We start from the raw sequence: 23788 nt of genomic DNA on the forward strand, positions 1-23788 counted from the left end.
TTCAGAGAAGCTTGCTAGGTATTCAAGGAGTTCTCTTTGAGCATATCTCCTGCTTCGTTAGAATCCGGACTACCGGAAGTTAATTAGCTGAAGCTGCTGGTTTCTGGATGAAGAAGGGAGAAGCTCCCATTATTATCAAGCAGGGCTGGGAGGCTCTAGCTGCCCCTCAACACCTGGCTGTCTGGATTTTCCGTGACTGGTGGCTGCTGGTGAGCAGACTTTGCCGCAAGAGGTGGTGGCACCAACCACCTGCAAGCCCTTGTCTCGCACACTCAATTGCTTCTCCTCCTCCTCTGGGTTCGGCCTTCCAGTTGTTCCTCTTCTGGTCAAAAGCTTGGCTACCCTGTCAGTGGCAGTGAATACTTTTGGACCAGTCTGGGTTTTGCTGAAAAAGTAATTTTTGCCTGCCCCAGAGTTGCTGCTACCAGTCCATTCAATCACACACACAGAGAGAGAGAGAGAGGGGGGGGGGGAGAGAGAGAGAGAGAGTTAGTTCTAGAAGTGGGAAATTAAATCTCTTCTTTGGCGCTCCCCAGTTGGCCCCGAATGGTCTGGCGTTTGACCATTTAAGCAAGTCTTTTCTATCCAGGGTTTCATCAGCATGTGGCAGAATTGATTTCCTTTTTCTTTCTCTTCTCCCAGCATGACCCATTTTGCCTCTAATGGGCTTGGAATCCAACTGCTCTTTCTACGGATTCAGAAAGCTTTTTTCTTCTCTCTGCACTGGTGCGCTTGTGCAGTCAATATTTCTTGGGCGTAAGGAACATTTGCTTACGTTACAGTTTTCAAAACAGCTTCCGTTTAGGTTAAGGGATGCCTGGAATAGGAGGAGTGCAAAGACACGGCAAGCGCCCTCAAGCCTTCCGTCCTTGCAGCAGAGTTTACGCACCACCCTGATCTCCCCAGAGTTGGATTAAGTCTGTACAATTCTATGCAAGAGCCCTTTGATTTGCAGGTAAACAAAATATTCTCTGGAGCCCTGGATCCCGTTGCTACCAACTCAAGGCCCAAATAACAGTTGGATGCCAAGTCGCCACTATGACAAATGTCCCAAGGCTTGGGTGGCATCTTGGGAAGTTGCTTTGTTTGTGTATCCTTTATTCAATGCCACCAAACTTTATGCAGTGGAGGAGATTCTCTGGAAGTTTATGGGAAAAGAGAAAAACGCCACATGCAGGGAAAATCTATCTATCTATCTATCTATCTATCTATCTATCTATCTATCTATCTATCTATCTATCTATCATCTATCTATCTATCCTATCTTATCTATCTAAAGTGGTCCATGGGAGGAATCCCCAGCCACGTCTCTTGTAATCACCACTGGGGTTCAAATTCCTTGAACTGCTATAAAAAAAGGTTCCAACTGATGCCGGATTCATTTTTTGCCCTCAATTAAATCAATCTGGAAAGCAAATAGCCCCCCAAGATGTGAGACTGATTTACCTGAGCTCCTGGAATTTGATGACCAGGCGAAATAAATCTCTCCTTGTTGGACAACCAGGAACAGCTGCCGGAGGAGACGCCAGGAATGCTCTTCATTTCTCAGGCCCTGAAGAGGGAACAGCTGGCTCTGAAGTGGTCTGTCCTGGGATGACCTCTGCTTCTGCAGAACGGGACAGCCAAGCAGGGGCCAGGCTGGAGGGTACTGAAGACCGTCATCCTGCCGTACAAAGGACTGGCTGACACGCTGGTTTTGTTCAGATTTTTCTGCTGCAGCGTTGCTATATTTAAGCCTGGTCTCACTTCTTTTCAAACAAACAAACAAATTCTTTGAAAGGGATCAATCCATCTTCTGGGGGAAAAAAACCTTGTGGGAAAAAATGAGCAGGAGCCACTAAAGCTGGGTAAAGGCATCATACAAAGCTTTTTGGTTAAAGGTTTGGGAGGTTGCCCAATTCAGCATTGTGATTTTTTTTTTTTGCATTGCTGGAGCTGGGGTGGGTGCTGCTTCCATATGATGCAACCGGCCTGCGGGCCGGCAGTTTGACACCCCTAGTCTAGGGTCCTTGCAGGGAGTGGTCCCCAAAGCTGTGACAGTGCAACTGAAAGTCCACCTGCAATGTATCTCAAAATCAGAGGGAGTGTCGGTTTCACAGTTGTGGCTGCCATCTTGACTTTCTGAACCTCACCTGGCAGCCTGGGAATTCCAGGTAAGGAAGCTGCCCTTTCCCTTTCACCGATAAAGAGAAAAATGGACTCTGCCAACTAGCTACCACCAACCACCTTTCTGTTAAAGAGGACCCCCACTTTGACAGCCCTGCTCAGATGATACCTGCACCTCGCAAAATGCTTGGACTGCATTTCAGGCCTAAGCAGGTTGCTTGAGGCCAGCATTTTTATCAGTTTTGCACAGAGGCTACTTCTATCTAGATGGTTTTGGGGTTGGAGGGAGCAGGTGTAATTCCTTTTCCTGACCTATGAAAACTCAGAAGGAAACCTAGTATGCACCCTTCACGTGATCGGACACGTCTGCAGATGCATAACTTGGATTGAGGAGGTGGGCCGACTTTTCCCCGCTAAAGGGGCAGGGAAAGGCCGGGGGAACAAGAGGCTCCGGGCAGCAACCAAGAAAGGCCGGCGTCGTCCGCAGAATCCCAAAGTTGGGGCGGGGCGTCCGTCCCTGGCCATGATGACGTTAAAATGACGCAACGCCCCTCCCAGCGCGCGTCTCTAAGCGAGGTTGCTTGGCAACGCCCCTCTCGACGCGCCTTGGCCTCCATCGGCTTTAGGCCGCGAAGAAGTGTGGGGGGGGGCGCATCTTTCTGCTGAGTCTTTGCTGCCTCCCCGCACGCCACGAAACCTGAGGGGGGCAAGGCCACTCCTTGAAAACTAGCCCCGGCCCCCCCTCCCCGGCCCTCGCGGTGGCTCCGGCGCGGGGGAGGTGGCGTTGCTATGGCAGCCTCTCCGCCAGGCCCCGCTGGGAGGGGGCGCGGTAGGAGGAGTGGGCGGGGCGAGGGATCAGATCCGCCCCGCCTCTGGAGTTCCCCGCCCGGCCGCGGGGCGCGCTCTGATTCGCTGCTGCTGCTGCTGAGGCGGCGGCGCGTCGGGCGGGAGGAGGGGGCGGCTCTGCGGCTTCCCCCGTCGCCTCGCCTCGCCTCGCCCGGCCTGCCTCGCCTCGCTGCGCCGCGCCTCCTCCGAAGATGGCGGCCCGCACGAGCCCCTCATGCTAGGCGCGCGCCGCAGCCCCAGCCCGCCGCCCGCGCCTCCAGGGGCCGCGGAGAGCTGCTCCCCTGCCGCCGCCGCCGCCGCCGCCTCAGCCGCTTCAGCCGGCAGCAGCAGCAGCATCATCGGAGCGCCGCGCAAGGTAGAGAGGACGCTGGCCTGGCGGGAGGCCGCTGACACGCGTCGGGTGGGTCGCTCGGACGCGCCGCCGGGCCCGGCCGCGGCGCCCCGAGACATGCGCACTGCCCGCCGCCGGTCCGCCTGGAGACAAAGGGCGGGCGGGGGGCCGGGGGGGTCGGGCCCGCGGGCGGGGCGGCGGCGGTGTGCTGAATCATGGCGGGACGGAGGGAGACGCGACCTTCCCCGGGCGGGGCCTTCCTGCCAGGCGGAGGAAAGGGCGCGCTCTGCACCTGCTCAGAGGCCCGGGCGCCGCCAGCTGGCTGGGATGACGCACGGGCGCTTGAAGATTTCAACTCCCAGCATTCCCCGGGCCGCGTGGAAGCCCGGGAGGGGAAGCCCGCCCCTCTTCGAATTAGAGACCCAGGTGGGGAAATGGGGAGCCCCCCCCGCCCCCCCCGCTCGTTTCCCCCAGCCAGAGGGGCCCAAAGAGACGGGCCGAAAGAAGCGGCTGCTTCGCCCAAGGTTGTCCCCAGGAAGGGAGCAGGAGCTTCTGCCTCTCCGGGCCTGAGCCTGGCTCCCTTGTGGCTGGTCAAGGGGGGAGGAGGAGGAAGAAGAAGAAGAGGAGGTTTTTCTTTCTGGCCTTGGTTTGATGAGGCAGGACTGCTTGTGTCCCTCCTTTGGGTTTATTAGCTCCCTTTTCTGTTTTGGCCAGGTGGTTTACTCAGAATAGAAATAAAATGTAAAAAAAAATAAAACAGCAGAACAACAATGAAAAATGCTTTCAATAGAAACCAAGGTTGGGATGGCAAGTTGGTGACTGGGCTTGTTCAGTATATCCCCCGTGGACGGTGGGGCAAAGTGAAGCTCTCAGAAAGGTGCCTCTCCACTCTGCAGCTTCCGGGAAGCTTAAAATCAGGATTTTCCGGGGGGGGGGAGGCGGCCTCCGTTTAATCACCCTCCCACTCCGTTTGGATGTCAGCAAGCGGTGCTTTCTTAGCATTGCAGTGATGGAACTGTGGGATGGGATGCCCTCCGGGGTGACTGTTGCAAGGAAAGAGCTGGGGAGCCCCAGAGTGGAAGCTGGTTCCCCCCAGTACAGTTCATTGAGGTTTTTTTAATATAAAAAAGTTGTTATGGTGCAAGGATTTCAGCAGCCAAACTTTCCAGTCGAGCATCAATCTATCTGGGTGCCTGTTAAGGCAGAGCTTCCCTGAAGCTTTTTCTCAGAGCTTGGTGGTGCCCCAGAGGGAAGGCGTCTCCCTTCACTGATAACGGGGACGTTTATAGCTGGTTGTTGCCATAACTCAACTTTATCCATCTGTAAACCAGTTTTTGCATAGTCCAGAGCGTCCTGAGGTGTCTGGAGGGCATCCCTTGCCATCATTAGACTATAGATTTTCTCATCCAGTATGACCCAATAGAATGCCCCCTGGAATTGTGGGAATTGTAGTCAGCCACATCTGGAAGTTACCATAAGGGGAAGACTAGATCGCCCTTGGATTGGGGGTGCCTGCATTTCAGACTTTTGCTAGGCGCTGCCAAGACAAACCCTGAATTTTCTTTCAATTACTTTTCATTCAGCCTTGATTAAAAATTGAGTGTTGTTGGTGGGATTATTCTGCTGTCAAATTTCTTTCACGTACCTAGCTTTAAAAAAAAAAAAAGTGGGAGTTGCAGAAGAGGCTTTTGGCCAGATGCAATTCTAGTATCTCAGGTTGAATATCTCTGGAAGAAATAGATAAATAATTCTGTTGTCTTACGGATTGCTTTAATAAACTGTAGGAGAAATATTTGAAAAAGGGCAGCTCCAGTTGAATATAAAATTAAGGGGAAGTCATTAGAGGTGACTGGGTTAATTTTCCACCTGCTCGGTATCAGACATACATTTTTGGGAAATGCTCCACTGGGTTTGTCTCAGCAAAAAAGCAGAGGATAAATCAGCAGATTTTCAGGTGGCCACGTGGATGTTAACATGAGGCTTGGGTGTCTGTGAAACTGCTGAAAATGTCACAATGAGGGTGGGAAGCTTAACCTTCCCTCTGACTTGGCTTTGTGCATTGCCACATAAATCACAAGTGATTGGTTGTAGAGTGTTCCCAGGAAACTTTGGGAAGTTAAAAACAAGTTAGGCTGCTCTTGAGTTAACTTACAAGGCATGATGAGGAAGTTGCATTCTGATTGATCTGGGCCAGGTTTTATTTCCCCTGGGTGAAAGCGGCAGTCAGTTGCTAATGAAGGCTGGGGTAGACAGATTTCTCCTTGGGCTCCAGTGTCCTTTGCTTTCAGTTTGGACATAGCTGCATTACATCTGGGGAGATTGTTACTTGATGCAGTGCAGACAGAATCCAGCGAAAGTTGAATGGGGGTTATTGCACGTGACTCCTAAACTCAGAAGCTTCAGATGGAGAGACGACCCAGAATTGTGCAGAAAAAGAGCATTCCAATCTGTATACATTTAGACAAGGCCACACCTAGTCTGGTGTCTAGGATCTGAGTACCGTTCTGCTGACATGTTTACAAGTCAGGCTCAGATCTACAGCCTGCGACCGGCTTTTAGGGACGTGAATATTAATTTATTAAATTTCAAAGCGGATGCAAGCAGTCTTTCTAAGTAAGAAACAATCTGCCATTATGCCAGAAGATTTTTTCACCTTAAGAGTCATTTCCATCCATGAGGGGAAAAGAAAAGGTGGTGGGTTGCATCTTTAAATCCAGACAGTCACATAAATAACTAGTATTTGAATAGTCTTTTGCCAGGATATGTAAAGTAAAGTTGAGAATCAAAAGCCACAATTGAAAACCAGCTTTGGCGTCAGTTGCCTTGCAAAATATTCAAGTTCTGCTGATAACAGTAATACATTTTAAATTCTTTAGCCTCCATGGTGAACTCTTGCTCACTATGTGAGTTTCTCCCCAAAGTGACATAAATGAGGTTTGTGACTCTGTAAGGCTGAGGGTAGAGTTGGTAAAATTGATATCTGTTAGAAGTTCTGCCACCCCCATTTAGGTGTGAAGTATTCCTGTGCACCCTTGGCTGTGTATAACTTATGGGCAAAATATTCAACTGTATCTTCAACACACTTTTCATATTGGCAAGAAAAAAGTGAGAAGAATGTTTAATAAGTGTGTATATAATTGCAAACTATATGTAATAGGGTTTTTTTGTCAGATGTTCTGGACCCAGCTTATTAGCATAATTGTGATCATTTATCAACAGCAGGCATTGTTAGAGGCTTTATAGAGCTTTGTAAACAAAGAATTAGGTTGTCTGTGTGCATTGTGTTTATATGAGTTAGGGATATGTGAGGGTTGGCTTTAAAGACAGTATTTGAAACTGGTTTAGTTGAATCTCTGAATCAGTCTCCAGAATTCAGAAAAATTAATCAAAAGTCCCAAATTGTTATTTGTGAGTCAGTCTATTATAGCAGGAGCACTTTCAATTTATTTATTTATCAAATTTATATGGCTGTCTATCTCACAAAAAGTGATTACAACAACACTGCAGTAAAAATTAGCAAATATATAACAGTCATGATAAAAATATTAAAAAACATTAAAATAAAAATAAATGCCATACATGTGGCATGCAATGCAAATTTTTAAAAAAGACATATCTCTACTCTTGAGCTGTTTCTGATGGGCAAATTGCATCAACTTCTCTTTGCCTGGCTGTCATTATTTTACCTGACAGGTATTCGTCTTTTGTCCTCCTGCAACATCTTTCAAACACACAAGAGAAGACAGAACTGCTGAGAAAGAGGCAGAACCAATGTTGCAAATCCATAAGGCTTTGCATATTAGGCTTGTCTGAACAGTTTAAGCCTTTCTCAGTGGGAGGGAAAAGAAACTGCAAGTAAAGTTAGGATCTGTTTTGTTCTTTCCAGATCTTTTAGGATCACCATTCTCCAACACTTGTTGGTCCTTTCCTGATGTGTTGGGATTCCAGTTCCCAGCATCCTCAGCTACAGTGGTCGAAGATACCCCTGAAGGGCTGTATTGGGGAAATCTGGCACAGAACTTGACTCAACTCACCCACCCTTTGAAGAAGCAACTGCCTTTGGGGCACAGGGAGAGAGTGGGTTGCTCCATGCCCAGAGGGCTAAACTGAGGCCGCATGCACATTGGGGGAGGGGGGCTGCGATCCAGTGGCTTATCCAGTGCCCTGTGCATCACTTGGAATCTGAAGCAGATTTGGATTCCTTTGTGCAAGCAGCTGGTGGTCAAAGGTTTTCTGAAGGGAAGGCCCTCTCCTCCTTGCAAAAGGAGTTGGGAATTTTGGCAGCCCTCCCAAAAGATCCTGGCTGCCGTTTGCCCAGTGCCATTTATTGTTCTGCTTTTGGCATCCCCTTTCCCCCCCAAAGCCAGTTCACCACCCACCGCCAAAGCTGCCAAAGCTGAAACCTTGGGCTGTGTCAAGAGTGTGAGGCCCACGGAAGGGTTTGTGGAGATGCAGGCCAGGGAAGAGGAGCAGCTTCTGCTGGGCGGGACGAGGGGGTCAAGTTGGGAAAGATGAGGTGGGGGAGGGGGACATTTTTTTCTTTTTGGGGTGTGTGTGCCACCCTGCACCAGGCAGCTCTGGCACTGGAAGAAACTTCTGTCTCTGTGCAGAAAAATAAAGTGGCTCTGGGAGCACCTTTCCTGACTTGCAGGTTCTAGTAAAATGCCTCTTAATAAAGTTTGTGAGTTGGAGAAAGCATTCCCAAGACGGTCCTCGTTTTTTGACCACCGTTCCTTAACTTAGCTCTCCTCTAAGTTTTTCTGAGTGGGAGTCTGACTTTGGTGCTGTCTGGCTGGGAGCACCGAGCCCTGACCTGGAATGGTGCACCATAGGCCAAATGCCCCATGTCACCGTTGGCATGAGCAGATGTGAGGCCTGGGAATGGGGTTGCAGATGTCCCTTCTCCACTTTCTGCCATTGCTTGGAAGAAATTCATTTTGTCCCTTCTCTGAGAGAGAAGCCAAAGTCAGATTGCTCTTGTGATTTTTCCTGCATTTGGACAATTAAAAAAAAGAATTAATATGCACATGCAGACATCAAATGCGGCAGCTTCTCTACAGTTCCTCTACACCATGGGGAACAAAACCAGCTAGTGACAGGAAATGCTGGTTTGGTGAACTTGTTTGCAACGTACATGCAAGAGTGGAGCTGGTTAATTTCTTTTCTCTCTTTCTTTTTTAACTTCCTGTTCACAGTCTGTTTGGATGAGAAGTGGATGTGTTTTTCCATGTAGCCATTCTGTGAATGTTCTACTGTTCAGCTAGCATAAATCTGACCATTTGGTACAGTATGTTCCTTACTATTACTTAACTTTTCTTTTTTTAAAAATAGATAGCCTCCAACTTTAATTGGGGGAAAAATGTCGACAGCTATTTATGGCCAGAAGTTCTTTCTCTCCCCCCCCCCTTTTTTTTTTTCTTTGAAACGCCCTTGCTGTTGGACAACAGGAATTGTGCAAAGCGCAGAGTAGAACAATTTGTATTCAGTCATGTGGAATCACATGGGCTTGGGTGCAGGCCTGGGTGAAAGAATCCTTGAGGATTCGTTTTCATTTTCATTTTTTATTTATTTTTTTTGGCATTCCAGACTTGGGTGAATGGGGCAGTAGAAAATACCCATGGTAGGCACATCACCCAGTCACAGTTATGCATCAGCTATGCAGGTATGCTTGCATAAAAATACAGTCCTTGACAGAAAAAAATAGATTTCAACTTTCAATAATAGGAGAGACTTACAAAATACCAAGTCTGGGTTTTGTTTTGGAAAAAAAAATCTCTACAGTCCAAATATATTTACTGGTTTCTGCAAACATTTATCCATCCATCCATCTCGGTGCAATAGACACAGGTTGTTTAATCCCAATTTGTTAAAGAGCTGTAATGGCTAGCTTGGCTTGCTTATGGCTCAGAAGATCACCAAAGGAATTTCAGATTTCCCTTTGTGGCTCTGGGTGGATGAAAACAACATCCCACGTTCCTGTGTCATTTCTGCCCCAGAAAAAGATCTGGCATCTGGGCTGTCTTTCAAGGACAATATTCCCAAAACTCAATTGCTGAACACAAATTATATAGGTTAGACGGCCTGAGAAAATCTAAAGCACAGAATCCCACTAGGTCCTTTCTAAATCAGGGGAGATAGTTTACACTTTAGACCAGGGGTAGGCAACCTCGGCTCTTTTATGACTCATGGACTTCAACTCCCAGCTATGCTGACTCAGGAATTCTGGGAGTTGAAATCCATGAGTCATAAAAGAGCCGAGGTTGCCTACCCCTGCTTTAGACCAATGTTTCTCAACCTTGGCAACTTGAAGATGTGTGGACTTCAATTTCCAGAATTCCTCAGCCAACATGGCTGACTAGGGAATTGTGGGAGTTGAAGTCCGCACTTTCTTAAAGTTGAGAAACACTCGCTTAAAACGTTCTTTGAAATCTAGGGGTGAATTTGACTAGCAAGCCCAGCATTTCTCTTCAAGGGGAAAGTCTGAAAGTGAATGCTTCTGTAAATAAACCCATAAAGGGGGGGGGGACTTTAAAAATAAAATGAAAAAGGTTGCCTACGAGGTGGGAAGAGAGATCCTGCAGAGCTTGTTAGCCATGATGAAGTAGCTAAAACCAGGTTCCCTTTTAGAAAACAGGATTGTGGAAATGGGGAGCCACCACACTCATTTCCCCACCCTGGCTGCTTTCAGAAGAACGGGAACAAGAGCCCTTACAATTTTTTTTAAGTGTCAATTTACATAAACATTTTAAAGCGGAAAATCTATATTCTGTATTTCTGGTTTTTAAGATTTTTAACATGTGCTTTTTCTTAGAGGAAGAACTTTGATCTTCTCCAACTTTATCTGAAGTGGGAGCCCTCCAGCCAAGTTTTAAAAGTTTGGAAGGCTGGAAACAGGCATGGCGGGAAGATGGAAGGGGCTCCTTCCCTAGCAAGGTTGGGATTCCTGTCCTTGGGAAAAGCTCATTTATGCGGGCTCCACTCAGATGTAGTTGGGGAAGATCTCTGTAAGATTTAGGGACAGCAAAGTCTCAGATCATTTCCGTTGGCCTGATTTTAGATTTTTAGGGTCATATGAAATGGTAATGCGCTGGAAGACAGAGTGGCAGTGCACATCTAACTAGCATCTTGCAAACTCTGAATTCCATCTTGGCCTCCTCCAATGGTTTGATTCCTTCCCATTTTCCTGCACGGTTGTTCTTCTCATCTCCAGCTCTGATTACAGGGTTCTCACTGAATTGTGGTCTGAGTGGGAATTCTATATAGCTGGAGAAAACACGTGGAGAAATACATCCCTGCACACAAGTCGAAACTTGTGCAGTGTGTCTTCTGCAGCAGATCAAGCAAGGTCTCAGTAACCTTGGCAGCTGCACAAGGCAGCCGTTGCGTAAGAACAAATTGTGTTTAGTATACTGGAGAAATTGCCCAGGAACAAATACGTTTCTTCGCTTTTACCCTGCTGTGTTTTATCTGTGGCGTGAAACTTGCACGTTGTAAATGCGACCGTGGAGAGAAATCCTGTCAAGTGGAGGACCCACTTCTGTGCTTCTCTCCAAGGGCAGCAGGACCTAAACATAAGAGCAGGAAGAAATGAACTATAGCAAATGAAGTAAGTGGCAAAAATGCCCCAGGATATAGTGTTGTCTCCTGTTGTGTCAGGTGATGGATTGTACATTTTCTGGAAGGGAAACCATTCAGTTTACACTGTGAGAGACCATAACTAAGGAGAAATTTCCTGAGATTTAGAACAATTAATCAGTGGAACAACCTGCCTCCAGAGGTTGTGGCTGTTCCAACACTGGAGGTTTTTTAAGAAGAGACTGAACAGCCATTTGTCCGAAATGGTGTAGGGACTCCTGCTTGAGCAAGGGGTTGGACTAGAAGACCTCCAAGGTCCCTTCCAACTCTGTTATTCTATTGCTGCAGAAGCAGTTGTTTAGTGTGAATCTCTGCAAGTCCCATATAGAGGTTCCTCAGGACAGGAGTTGATGCAGAAAGATTCTCATATTTTTCTCCCCACTTCAGAGAAGAATTTCTGCCTCATCTACACCTAGGCCAGAAATCCCATCCCAAAGACATTTTTCCAAGCTCTGTTCCAGCATTTTTCAGTGCTCAGAAATATTTTTTTTCCTTCCCATTATTTTTATAGGCCTGTAAAATGTCATTAGCAGGCTTTCCAAAAGCTCCGTGAAAAACAAATGTTTGGATTTCATCTGATAAGGAAAGGTCTGCATTCGTGATAAGTGAAGGAGCTGATCCAAAAAAGTTGGAGGCCGAAGGAGCTCGGCCACATTTTGGGGGATAGTCCACTACTATTGTTATGGGCCACCTTCATCCAGAAAACCTTAATTTATAGCAAAAATGCCATTTTGCGAGGGAAAAAAAATAACCTTTGGCTCTTGAATGAGACATTCTGTCCTAGGGCTGGATAGATTGATTTGCCTAAAAATTCTGGGAATTGAATCAGGGGTGCCTCTCCGCCCCCCCCGCCCCCCAAGGCTGTGCCCATTCTCAAAGCTCGACTTTCTCCTGGCCGGGACGGGCGTTGATGCCCAACATCTGTCTGTGCTGGAATCTACTTTCCATGTCTTTGTGTCTCTTCCCCCACCCCAACCGTTTTTGGCTTTCCGATGTTCACAGTGTTCGCAACGCTGTGGTCATAAACAAGTGTCGCAATTGTGGCATTTCCTGCAGGATGGAAGTTTGGGCTGGCTGCCGCCCCCTGGCTTGCAACTCTACCGCTGCTCCCAAGTTCTCGCGTTTGGAGCTTTTAAAAATGGTCGTAATTGGGGCCATTTTTGCTCTGCTGAATATTCCCTTGTCCGGTGATTGTTTCATTGTTTATGTTACTGGGAGATTGCTTTCCTCTTATGGCCAGGCCGTAGCTCTTCCCTCATGATGAGCACACCAGACACTGTGTTTGGTGGGCCAGGAATCTCCTTCAGAATTTGAAATGTGCGGCTTGCCTTTGGGGGGGGGGAGTTTGAAATGGTTCCTTGGTTAGAGTTGTGCTGAGGACTGTGGGAAGGAGAAGACCACCCCCTTGTGCTGCTTTGTTTCTGGCAGTGGGACAAAAATGACTCCTCCAGATGGCCTCTGGGGGACCCCTACATTGAAAAACAATTATCTATTACCATGGCCCAAAGTTGCAAAACCGTGACATTTGGGGGCTCCGGTTTGGAATGTTGCAAGATTTTGAAGATTGGGTGAGTTTTTAATTTTCAGTTATGATGACTATTTGGTGGTTACAGCAGTGGTCTCCGCTCTGAGGCTGGGAATTCTCGCCCATAATTTATAGTTATATGCACGGATGGGAATTGATCCTCTTTTTCTTAAGTAGTCAGGAGCGGGGAATGTCAGCATTTTGTTTTGTTTTAGCAGCATTTTGTTTTGTTTTAGCAGATTGTGGGCTCGGAGAACTGAAGTCAGGTCAGCTTCTAAACAAACGGACTTCGGAGCCTCGGCTCTGGTGTGGCCTGTTTTTATTTCCCAGCCGGGTTCTTGGCTATCGCTTCGCAACGGCCAGAAATCTGCTGTATTGAAACGGACGGTGTTGTTTGTCCTCGTGGCTGGGGCAGCCCCGAAGAGGGTTGGCAAGGCAGCCCTTGCCCTTGGAACTTCCCTCTGTGGGCAAAGCGCTTGGCCAGGCTGGGCACGGCTGTCGGCAGAATGAAAGGCATCCTGCCATCAGAGAGGCAAGAATTTTTAAACCTGGTGAAAAGTCAGCGGCCCTGGCCCAGGTGCATTTGAACAGGTACACACTTGTTGGGGTTTCCCCACCCAACCCCAGCTGATCCCCACATGTCAAATAATCTAAATAATTTATTTTAAAGATTGATAGGGCTGCCCATCTTAAACAACTCTGGACTGCCACAGTCACTGTAAGACCAGTTACTACAGGTGGTCCTCGACTTACGACCACAGTTGAGCCCCAGGTTTCTGTTGATAAGTGAGACAGTTGTTAAGTGAATTTTGCCCCGTTTTGCAGGCTTTCTTGCCATGCTTATTAAGTGAATCTCTGAAGTTAAGTTAGCAACACGGTTGTTAAATGAATCCGGCTTCCCCAGTGACACGGCTTGTCAGAAGGTCGCAAAAGGGGATCGTGTGACCCCAGGATGCTGCAGCCGTCATAACAATGAGTCAGTCGCCAAGCGTCTAAATTTTGATCACGTGACCATGGGGATGCTGCAACGATTATAAATGTGAAAAATGGTCATAAGTTACTTTTTTCAGTGCTCTTGTAATTTCGAACGATCACTAAATAAACTATTGACCATCTGTATAAAACAACCCTAAAACAATAAAACTGCTGCATTCTGGACTAGTTGTAACTTCTGAGTGGTCTTCAAGGGCAGCTCCATGGAAAGCACATTGCAGTAATCCAAACTGGGCGTGGCTTAAGGCATGAATGGCTGCGAGTGAGGCGGTTGACCACTACCGCTCTGTCCGTGCCTTTGACCTCCTTTGGCCGCCTTCTCTGAGCCCTCCTTTCAGGCACATACGGTACATCTTTGGGGCAGGGCCAGGTTAAACAACCGGGGGGGGGCCTCTTCATTTTTATAGGTTGCCCAACTTTACCTTTTAAATTAAGTAAACTTCCTCGGAGAGGAGAAACGTTCGTGCACAAAATGTTCACGGAGAAGTATTTGAAGTGTCTAGCCGCCTTATGAAGTATTTGTGTTAATGGAGTAGCTCCTTCGGTTTTAAGTAGGAATGTGTTTTCTAGCAATGAGGAGAGGAAAGAGGGTTGTTATCTCCAGATGCTTCTACCTGATCTCTCCTTTTGCCCCTCGGTTGCTGAGCACTAACTCAGCCTCTCCGCTACCCTGCATGCCAGCGGCTTAGATTTGCCCCAAACTGCACCATCCCTGCCCTTCATCCTTCCTCTCAAAGTGGAGATTCCTCAGAAGGTAGGAGACAGAACGGGAAAGAAAGGTTAACTTGGCACAATGCATTCATTGTTCAGTTAACTTTTTAAATTACCCTTCCTTCCGTTGACTCCTGAATGGTGCACGCAATGGATGCGACTTGGACCTCCCCCTCCCCTGCAGTCCTCTGAGGTCGGTTGGAGTAGGCAGGGAAGGCAGAGATGGCCTTGAAGGACAGAAGATCTGCTACCAAGACAACAGTCAAGTAAATGTGTCTTGAGCCCAGCCAGAAAAGTGATTTATGAAAATAAACCAGACAGCCCTCCTGCTAATTCACACTTTTATCTTAATAAGGAAAAGGAAGCACATCTTTCAGCCTTGGTGTCAGCCAGATAAGGTAGCCCAGACTGAGAAACAGACACGATTCAGACCTAAAGCTCAGTTGTTGTACAGGGAATCCTCGACTTAACGACCATAATTGAATCCAATGTTTCTGTTGCTAAGTGAGACATTTATTAAGTGAATTTTTGCTCCATTTTATGACCTTCCTTGCCACAGTTAAGTGAATCACTGCAATTGTTTAGTCACACGGTTGTTAAATGAATGTGGCTTCCCCATTGACTCTGCTGGTCAGAAGGTCGCAAGGGGGGGGGGTCACGTGAGCCCAAAATACTGTGACTGTCACAAGTATGAGTCAGTTGCCAAGTGTCCGAATTTTTGATCACGTGACCATGGGTATGCTGCAGTGGTTGTCAGTGAGAAAAATGGTCCTAAGTCACTTTTTTCAGTGCTGTGGTAACTTTGGTCACTAAATGAACTGTTATGAGTTGAGGACTAACTGTAGTGTGTCCTAGACCTGGAACAGTTGTACACACAGAACCTTGCAAGTCCCGAGGGTGCCTCCCTTCCTCCCTCTTTTACCTTCATGTGAACTGGGGGCACACAGTAAAGCCAATGTTGAGATCCTGATGTCCTCCCCATGACTTACGGTTGTACTAGCCCCATTTCTGCTGCTGGCCACCCAACATATTTAGCGTTTATTGGGCTCTTTAAAAGGAGGTTTCCCCCTCCCTCTCATTTCCGTATGTCTTGGTTAATTCAAGCCTTGTGTTTGCTTAGAGCCCCCTCTTCCCTCTGGTCGCTAAACGGCCCATTTTGACTGCCCAGGTATCAGCTTCCAGCTGCGCAAAGGCTGGGGAATTGAACAGGCCAAATGTCAGTTTAAAAGCAAAGTGTTCTGCAGGTAATCAGAGAGAAACCAGGCCAAGTTTAGGCAGTTACTGCCCAATGGGTTTCTTAAATATTTTAGCAGCCAACCATCTAGAACTAAAGTCCTTGGCTTAGGGTCCTCTGGATGAATTGAAGGGATAGCATCCATCATCCTGAGCTAAAGTCGCTAACTGGGAATCCTAAAAGGGCCTGGTGACTTGTAGAAGGCTGGGAGAGGACCGTCAACCATGGATCCTGATTCAGCCGAGAAGTCTTCGCTCAGTAAAAAGCTGCCCAGATCTTGCTTTGCTTTAAATGGGTGTGATTCCTAGAAGAATTCCACCTCATTCCAACCCATACAACAGCCTGTTGTAGCTTGTTTGCAGAGCTGCGCAGCTTTTTTCCCAACTCTCCACCCCTCTCCTCATGTACTGGATGGAAAGAAGTGGTGCCAGAATCTTCCAGGTGATGTATTGTGCTTTAATGTCCCTCTCCCACAAGAGAGCATCCATCAGGTTGACTATGCCTGAGTGTCTCTCCAAACCATGCCTGAACCAAAATAGAAAAGGGCCAGGATAACCATGTGCTCAGGAATGTTTTCAGCTGATAGACTCACCTTCTCTCCCCCACCTTCCCAAAATGGAGTGTTTAGGATTGGGCAGTAATTGGTGCAGTTCCTCTGGATCCAGTGAGGATTTTTTTCAGAAGGTGATTACCTTCTTTAAGGCTGGGGATATCACTGCATCACCCCCCGCAGAGATGGATTCATGTCTCCATGGATTCATCCCGTCACCATCCTCGGTTTGCTGGAATGAGCCAGGATGAGGAAGAGGCTGAAGAGCATAGGACAGGCCAGTCAACTATAAGCATTTGGTCCAAATCCTGATGGGTTGCTTCCTCTGGTCACATTGGCCATTTTGTCTTCAAAGATTCTCACAATCTATCACAGCAAGTTTGTGGGAAGGTCAACATAAATGGTGATGGTGGAGAACAGATAACAAGTCTTTGACCAGTTGGCAACTGGGGTGGTGGTGGAGTACTTGAGGAGGCAGTGGAGGTCTCAGGCTGTCTTTGCAGGCATGGCTGTCAGCACTAATGGGCATCTGACTGGCACCATACTGAACTTGCCTCCTGTAGTCCAGTTGTCTTTTGGCTTCTCACTGTGCTGAGGTCCCCAAAGGATCTGGGAGAAACTGGGGCTCCAGAGCATTGAATAGGACTCTCGGCATAGTCATGTCAATGTTCTCTGCTTGTCCAACGATGTAAACATCTCAAGCTTCTGGAAATGGCTCCAAAAGACCCCAAGGGTAGACTGTGCCAATGGTTTCCTCACTCCAAGGGGAGGGGAAAGGCACCCCGAAACCAAGTGTCACCTCTGGCCATGTCCACCAGGCTCCTTTTAAGTTGTGCTCGGTCGTGATTTGGAACCAGGTCAGGTTGCTGTTGAGCGCCAGATGCTGAGAATGAAAGAGAGAAGGGCTAATAATCTTGCTGGTTTTGCTGATGGGCTTCCTAGAGACATTTGACAAGGAAGAGTAGTGGGTACAGATGGACTCGCTTCCAGCCAAGGTTGCCATACCTGCGAGTTGAGCACATGTTTTGGAAGTAGATTGGTCCTTGGGATAGTTCACACAAGCTTTTCTGAAGTCCTCTGCTAGCAGTCGGGGAGAAGAATTACGGACAGCAGCCTCCCTCTTTAGAAACAGCACTGTCCCCCTCCCCAAAGTTGTGTATGTTGCATTGAGAGAAGAACCTGAACTCAAGTTGTATAGCCCAAAAGTACAGCTGGAGGTGAGATGTCTGCTGCAAAATCCAGCTGTTCCAAGAGTTAATTTTTCAAGAAGAAAAGAAACAGTTCCATCTCGCTCCTGAAATTTCAGCCTGCCATTAAGCTGATTTTTCCAGGAAAGTGGCAGGCGGGGCTGGGGTGGGAATGCCATTTGATGAAGGATGGACCTTGTTACTTCTCCTGAAATTTAGCTTCTGCTTCAGCGGGAAGGTGTTAAATGTGAACTAGGGGACGGCTGGCATCATGGTTATCAGAGGCTCCCGCCCTGGGCCTTTTTCATGCCTGGGCCCTCCGTCAACAAGGTTGCAGAAGCCAGCAGCAGTTTCTCTTCACCGAGAAGGGCAGTTGCCTTTTCCTTTGTCTTTGGTGGCATCACGGCTTCCCCATCCAGTTTCTTTCTTTCTTTCTTTCTTTCTTTCTTTCTTTCTTTCTTTCTTTCTTTCTTTCTTTCTTTCTTTCTTTCTTTCTTTCTTTCTTTCTTTCTTTCTTTTTGTCTAGCTCCAATCTGCGACCATTCTTCTCTCTCCGCCCCCCCCCCAAGCCTGGATTATGGGATTGGATGCAATGGGCGATGGGGAGGGGAGGTGTCAGGAAACGGGAGCTGTTCCCAACGTGTCTGGAGGGCCCAGGAGAAGCCCTGGTGATGGCACCCCTTCCGTGTGCCAGGAGCATATTTGGATGGGGACCGGGCAGTCTGGAGGCTGCTTGCGGGTGCCTGGGGAGGGTGGCTGTCCACTGGGTCAGGGCGGCGGAGGCATTTTGCATACAGTGGCACAGAGGGCGGAGGGAGGGGGAGGCAAGCACGAACCAGCTGGGGAAACGCGAGCCAATGTGTGCCAGGATGAGATAAATATGGAACAAGGTCCTCTATTGGGCGTCTGCCCAGATATTAGGTTGCAAGAAGAACTGCAATTGGCTGCTTCCTCTTACCATGTGCAGCTTCTGGTAGGAAATGCCCTTCTTTCTCCCTCCCTCTCTCCCTCTCTCTCCTTTTTTGCAATTAAAAAAAAAAAAATAAGACCAATAATCAGACAATGGCCGAGATGGAGAGGCTCGTCCAGGGGCTTCTCCGGGTGAGATCTGGGTGCGTGAGGCTCCCTCCTGTCTGAGCTGGTGTCTCTTCTCCTTTTCCCTGCAGGTTGCTGAAAAGTGCCTTCCTTGAAACTGGCATCGCTACAGCTGCTTCGACCCCCGACTTGGGCTTTCCCTCACCTGCACTCCGAAGGGGATCGAGGGCACCCACCCACCCCTTCCGCCTGTCCCCTTCTTTGGAAAGAAGCCCCCTCCCCGTCGCTGCTCGGTGTGCGTGGGGCATCTTGGCCAGCAGTTCAGCCGCCACCACTTTTCTTTTCCCATTTGGTTTGCTCAGTCATCTTTGTGCCCCTTCCTTCCCGACTACGTAACAAACTCGATTCTATACAAAAAAGGAAAGAAGAAAGACAAACACAAAACAAACCGAAGGGACTTAAAAAAAAAAGAGAAACATTTCTTCCACCGGTATTAATGCTTGCAGCTTTTGTAAATGTTTCAGGCACAGGATGAAAGGATAGAGACTTGCTGAAGGTGTCTTTTCTGCCAAGAAGCAAAACCATCCCGCTGTATTTTCTCGGACTGACTTGGTTTTGTGTGAGGGTAGTTGAAACCCGTAACTTGAGAGCACAGAGACCTGTGAGGACAGAGGACTAGAATGCGAGTTATTTTGAAATAGTTTTGGCAGTGGCACAAACATTACATATATATATACATATATATAAAACATATAAATATATAACATTTCTATTTTAACTTTGACAATTGCACTTTCAGGAGCTGGCCTCTAATTTGATTTTTTAGTTAATTCTGATGAGATTTCTATTTTATGATTGGCTAAAAGTTTAACCTTTTCTTTTCGACAAGCATAATTTGAGTTCGATGAAACCTAAGTGCTGACGAATAGAAATTTTACCAAAGCAACAAGTTATTTCTTCACATTTTTAACTTGAATTTCCTTTTGATAAAGAAATCCCCTCTCCTCCCCACACATACACGCATTTTCCCTTTCTTCAAAAGAAACCCGAAGAACATTGTGTTCCCCCTTTCCTCCCTCTTTTACCTCCTTTTGGAGGTAGTTTTTTAAATATGGCTCTGAACGTTTCCTTGGTTCGTGACACAAAATGGCTGACGCTGGAAGTCTGTCGGGAATTCCAGCGAGGAACCTGCTCTCGTTCTGACACAGAGTGCAAGTTTGCCCACCCTTCCCGGAGCTGCCATGTAGAAAATGGACGTGTTATCGCCTGCTTCGATTCCCTGAAGGTAAGGATGGGTTAACGCACCTGTTTTGCTGAAGTGCTTTGGAAACCGGAAAGGTGTTTTTTTTAAAAAAAAAAAAAAAATAGCTTTCCTGGTGTGCAATCAGTTCTTCCCCCAATTTTGGGAGCTGAGAGGTGAACAATGCGAGTTGTGTATCTGCTCAAATCCCTGGCTCAATTTTTATTCTCGACAAGGAAGGACCAAAGGCCTTGGAGGGCAGCCAGTGCAAATATGTAGGGTCCGTACAGAACCAGTTTGGTCTAGTTGGTTAAGCACCAGGCTAGAAAGCAGGAAACCTGAGTTCTAGTCCCATCTTAGCCATGAAAGCCATCTGGGCCAATCTCCAGGAGACTGGGAGTTCTAGGCATGAAAGCTGGCTAGGTGAATTTGGGCCAGTCACCAGGAGATGGTGAGTTCTAGGGGTAGGCATGTACTACTTGCTGTCACAAAGTGGGCATGAAAATAGCAAATACTGTTTTAGCAAAAGGGGTCCTCCTAAATGCCCTTGAATTGTCCAGCTGACTGTTGCTTAAAAAAAAGAAAAGCATCTCTTTTCAAAATGAAGCTGTGCACTCCTCGTATTTTAGCAACAGACTGCTACCCACCGATCCTGGTGAGTAGGGGAGTAAAATGTCTGGGCTGAAAGGATTGAAGCAAGCCCACAATTGCATCTGGAAAGGAAGGGAATGGGCTGGTGGTTTGTTCTCTTCAGCCAAATAACAACAACAATAATACAGGTCCCAATCCGCAGAAAGGGGGCTGCAAGGACCTTGGAATACCGGCTATAGCCTTACTTTGCAGAAAGGGAAGCTAGAGTAGAATACTCGGTGGAGAAGGAATTTTTGTCCCAGCTATTTTATGAGTGACAGTTGCCTTTGCCATCGGCCTACATGTTCTATCACCTTGTTACTTGGTACAGCCAATTTTAGCTGGAAACGCAGCTTCTCCTCCTTGTACTTCATCCCAATCCTTTAAGTTGATAACTCCAAAAATGGCCTGCTGACTTTCTAGGCTAGCTTCATTGAACATGTCCTTCATCCAAGAATGTAAAAGTGGGGGGATCATGTTGTTGATTTGTGTAAAATGGCTTCTTGACTCCCCTAGTCCAAAAGAGGGTTCATTTACTGGAGAAACAGAACGAAGGTGATCCTCTTTTAGTGACTGCCTCATTTAGCCATCGTTCACAGCGGTGATGAAAAAACAACTTTACTACCCATCCTTGCATTTACATCCTTCGCTGGCCTATAAAACAGAGGAGAGTTGAAGTCAGATTGTAAGATCAGTTGCGGTTTCACAGAATGACGGCTTCACTTAATTTTTGCTCTCCATTGTTCCAAGGAGTGTCCGAGGTTTCCTGACTTACTGCCCAAGAACCTTATCAGGTGTTAAGATGCAGGGGCATGTTGATCTAAAGCTTCATCCTGGGCCTTTATAGGAGGAAAAAAACTCCCCAATAGATGGGGGTGTTAATTAGTGTAAGAGAGGTTTCCTCTCCGGGATGAGGTGATCATTAATTCGTCTTATGTCTGTTGTGTATTTGGAAAGCGGAGGAGTTGGAAAGACCAGTCCTTTGCTTTCTCAAGTGGGCATTTCATAGCTGGTTCCCCAATCCTTGAGCAACATTGGATCAACCTGTTGCTGCTTAAGGGTTTCTGAATATAGGTTCCCCTGTTTTCTTTTGTACTGTTCTGTCCTTGAAAGCTGTGAGCTTCAGCAACCATACAAATACTTTGGATTTCAAGACTAATGTGTTTACATTGCTTTTCTGTGACTTTGTTCAGTAGTTGCATATTTCGTGTGGCAAATCATTTTGATTTCTGTATTTGAGATGCAGCCAACACAATGACTGAACTAGGGTGGGTTTTATTTTGTTTTTTTTTAAGAGCTGAACATGTTGGGTTTTGGACGTGAAAACAAATTAGCTCAGCTCACAAAGCAGAACTGATCCAGTTCACCTCCAAGAAGACAGCAGGGATTTTCCTTTGTCTCCTGTTAGATTTGGAGTTGCTTTGCCTGCTAGTTCTCTCTCACTCACTTCTGGGGATAAACTGGATTTATACTTACAACTTAGTGTAGAGCACATCTCTTCCCTTTATTGATGAAAAAACTCATTGCATTTTCTGGCTAATGAGAAAAAGGAAGATGAATCTGTGTATCAGGGAAAAAGTCGTGGCAATTAGGATGTTGTAACCAGCCATCTCTTTGCAGATCATGTTACATGGAGCCCAGCCATGCAATTAAGGTAATTGAACCGACAGTAATCCTTAGAAATGCAGGCAAGGAATTGCAGAGAAATGCTGGAGACTTCTGTGGGAGCAAGCTGTGACAATAATTACAAAAGAAGGCAGTCCTTCCTGCTAAACCATCTGATTCCTGAAATTCCTTCTTCTTCTTCTTCTTCTTCTTCTTCTTCTTCTTCTTCTTCTTCTTCTTCTTCTTCTTCTTCTTCTTCTTCTTCTTCTTCTTCTTCTTCTTCTTCTTCTTCTTCTTCTTCTTCTTCCTTCTTCTTCTTCTTCTTCTTCTTCTTCTTCTCCTCCTCCTCCTCCTCCTCCTCCTCCTCCTCCTCCTCCTCCTCCTCCTCCTCCATGGAGATGCCCTTATCTAAATTATGGCTGACTTATTTTGATGGTTCTCAGTTGGTTTTTTGTTTTCCCCTCTGCCTCAAGCAAGTATTTGTCGATATTTTTCCTTTCTCCCATCATACAGGTGGGTACAATTCCTATTTCTGTTAGTCTCCTTGGATCTGGGGAACAAGATGGTGGCCTGGGGTTTTATCCAAGATAGTCTTATCTTGAGAAAGGAAGCTGGTGCTCGCAACAGCTGTAAGGTCGGAATGTCTCTGTTCAGAGATGGGACACTACTACAATCACTAAACAGGAAGTCTCTTCTCATGCATGATGCTTGGTGCTGGAATTAGGATGCTAGTTTAGATGGACCTTTGATTTTGCCTGCAAGGTTCCTCTTAGGGAACTCGATACAGGAAAGCCATCCACATTAGGAACCTCAGTAGTCAGGCTTGTCTTGGGAGTATGATCAGAAAAGTCAAGCTATGTCCATGAGAATGGAAACTTGGATCATGCTATTGAGGCTGCCATCTTGATTTCTTTGAGCAGGTCCTGTAGACGCTCCTGCCAATATTTATTACCATTATCATAATCGCTTAACTAGGTAGCTACGTCTACCCACTTGGGTTATCTATTCCAAGAAGATAGATAGAAAGGATCTGATTGCTATGTTGGTACATTCTAGGGCAACTTCCTTGGAAGGACCTCCTATTCCTCTAATCTCGGGGAGTGGAGTGTTTTAATATTCCGTGGTGATCCGTTCTTTCCAATCCTACATATTTCTCTCTTCTGCAGCTCTTTCTTCTGGAAGGGTGTTACGTAGATAACCTTGCAAGTTGAAGAGCAGAAAAACGGCCATAGCACTGGGCTTGAAGCCACATAAATATTTCAGAAGCTCTTGATAATTTCATGCAGCATCTTCATGGCTTGCACGTAGGAAGCGAGTGGCACATTTTGCTGATTGGTTCCCGTGGACCACCCTGCATGGCGGGAGCAGCTCGCACCCGAGCCATTGGAAGGGAAAAAGAGTGCCAGTGGGCCCAGTATCTGCAGCAGCCTTATCTGTCCTCTGCCTCCGTGGCCAGCAATAAAATTAGGGGATTTACAGGGTTCTTTCAGCCATTTATTGATTTTTTGCAAAATGGGGCTTCCCCTCTCACTTTGCTGGAAAAATCATTAATCTAAATACCTTTTCCCGGCATTTGTTGGGCCAGGGGGAGAAGGGAGAGAGTGAAACTCACCACTCGTTGGCCCCCTCACAACTCTTCAAGTTCTTATTCACTGGAGTCTGCTAGAAGAAAGGCTGGTTGAGAGACTTCTCTAATTGGAAAAATTCCCAAACTTGTCCTTAAATGCACCAGTTCCGGAGAAATGCATTTGAAGGAGAAGAGCTGCCTTGGGACCACCCGTGGAGAAGGAAGTCCGGTGGTTGATGCCCAGCTGTGTGGTTGGTTTATTTTTTAACTTGAGTTGAGTAGCTGCAAGGCCGAGAGACGATTTGGCCCTTGTGGGGAACAAGAGATCTAGGTCAGGTTCATGCTTGGTTCTCCTTCAGCTGTTGTTCTTGGGGTCACAACAAAAATGGCAGCTTGCAGGTCACAGCTGGGTTCCTAAAACATACTCGGCTAAAGCTCATCAGGTTATGCGGTGGCTTGGTGCAACACGTGGATCTGACTGTTCTCAGCTTCCATCTAAATTTGCCCTGACCTGCTATATTCCTGCTGGCGGGGAGGTTGTCTCCAAGTGACCATTGTGCGTTGCCCCAGTCTTTGCCTGCATTTATATCCAA

General features: G+C 47.0%; 1 protein-coding gene across 3 annotated transcripts in view; it reads left to right on the forward strand.

The window, feature by feature from the left end:
- The first annotated feature begins 3114 nt into the window (after positions 1-3114).
- The window catches only part of MBNL3 (muscleblind like splicing regulator 3), a 41282-nt gene continuing 20608 nt past the window's right edge, over positions 3115-23788 (forward strand). The window contains exons 1-2 of one of the 3 annotated variants that reach the window (XM_039354784.1): positions 3115-3352; positions 18285-19438. In XM_039354784.1, coding sequence (XP_039210718.1) covers positions 19265-19438 — 174 coding nt within the window. In that variant the 5' untranslated portion in view covers positions 3115-3352; positions 18285-19264. The remainder of the gene's footprint in view (positions 3353-18284; positions 19439-23788) is intronic. The other 2 variants (XM_039354782.1, XM_039354785.1) reach the window with 2 other exon arrangements.

This window comes from Crotalus tigris, unplaced genomic scaffold (assembly GCF_016545835.1).
Source record: "Crotalus tigris isolate CLP2741 ecotype Arizona unplaced genomic scaffold, ASM1654583v1 scf7180000018585.330925593:3314079, whole genome shotgun sequence".
Taxonomy (NCBI): domain Eukaryota; kingdom Metazoa; phylum Chordata; class Lepidosauria; order Squamata; family Viperidae; genus Crotalus; species Crotalus tigris.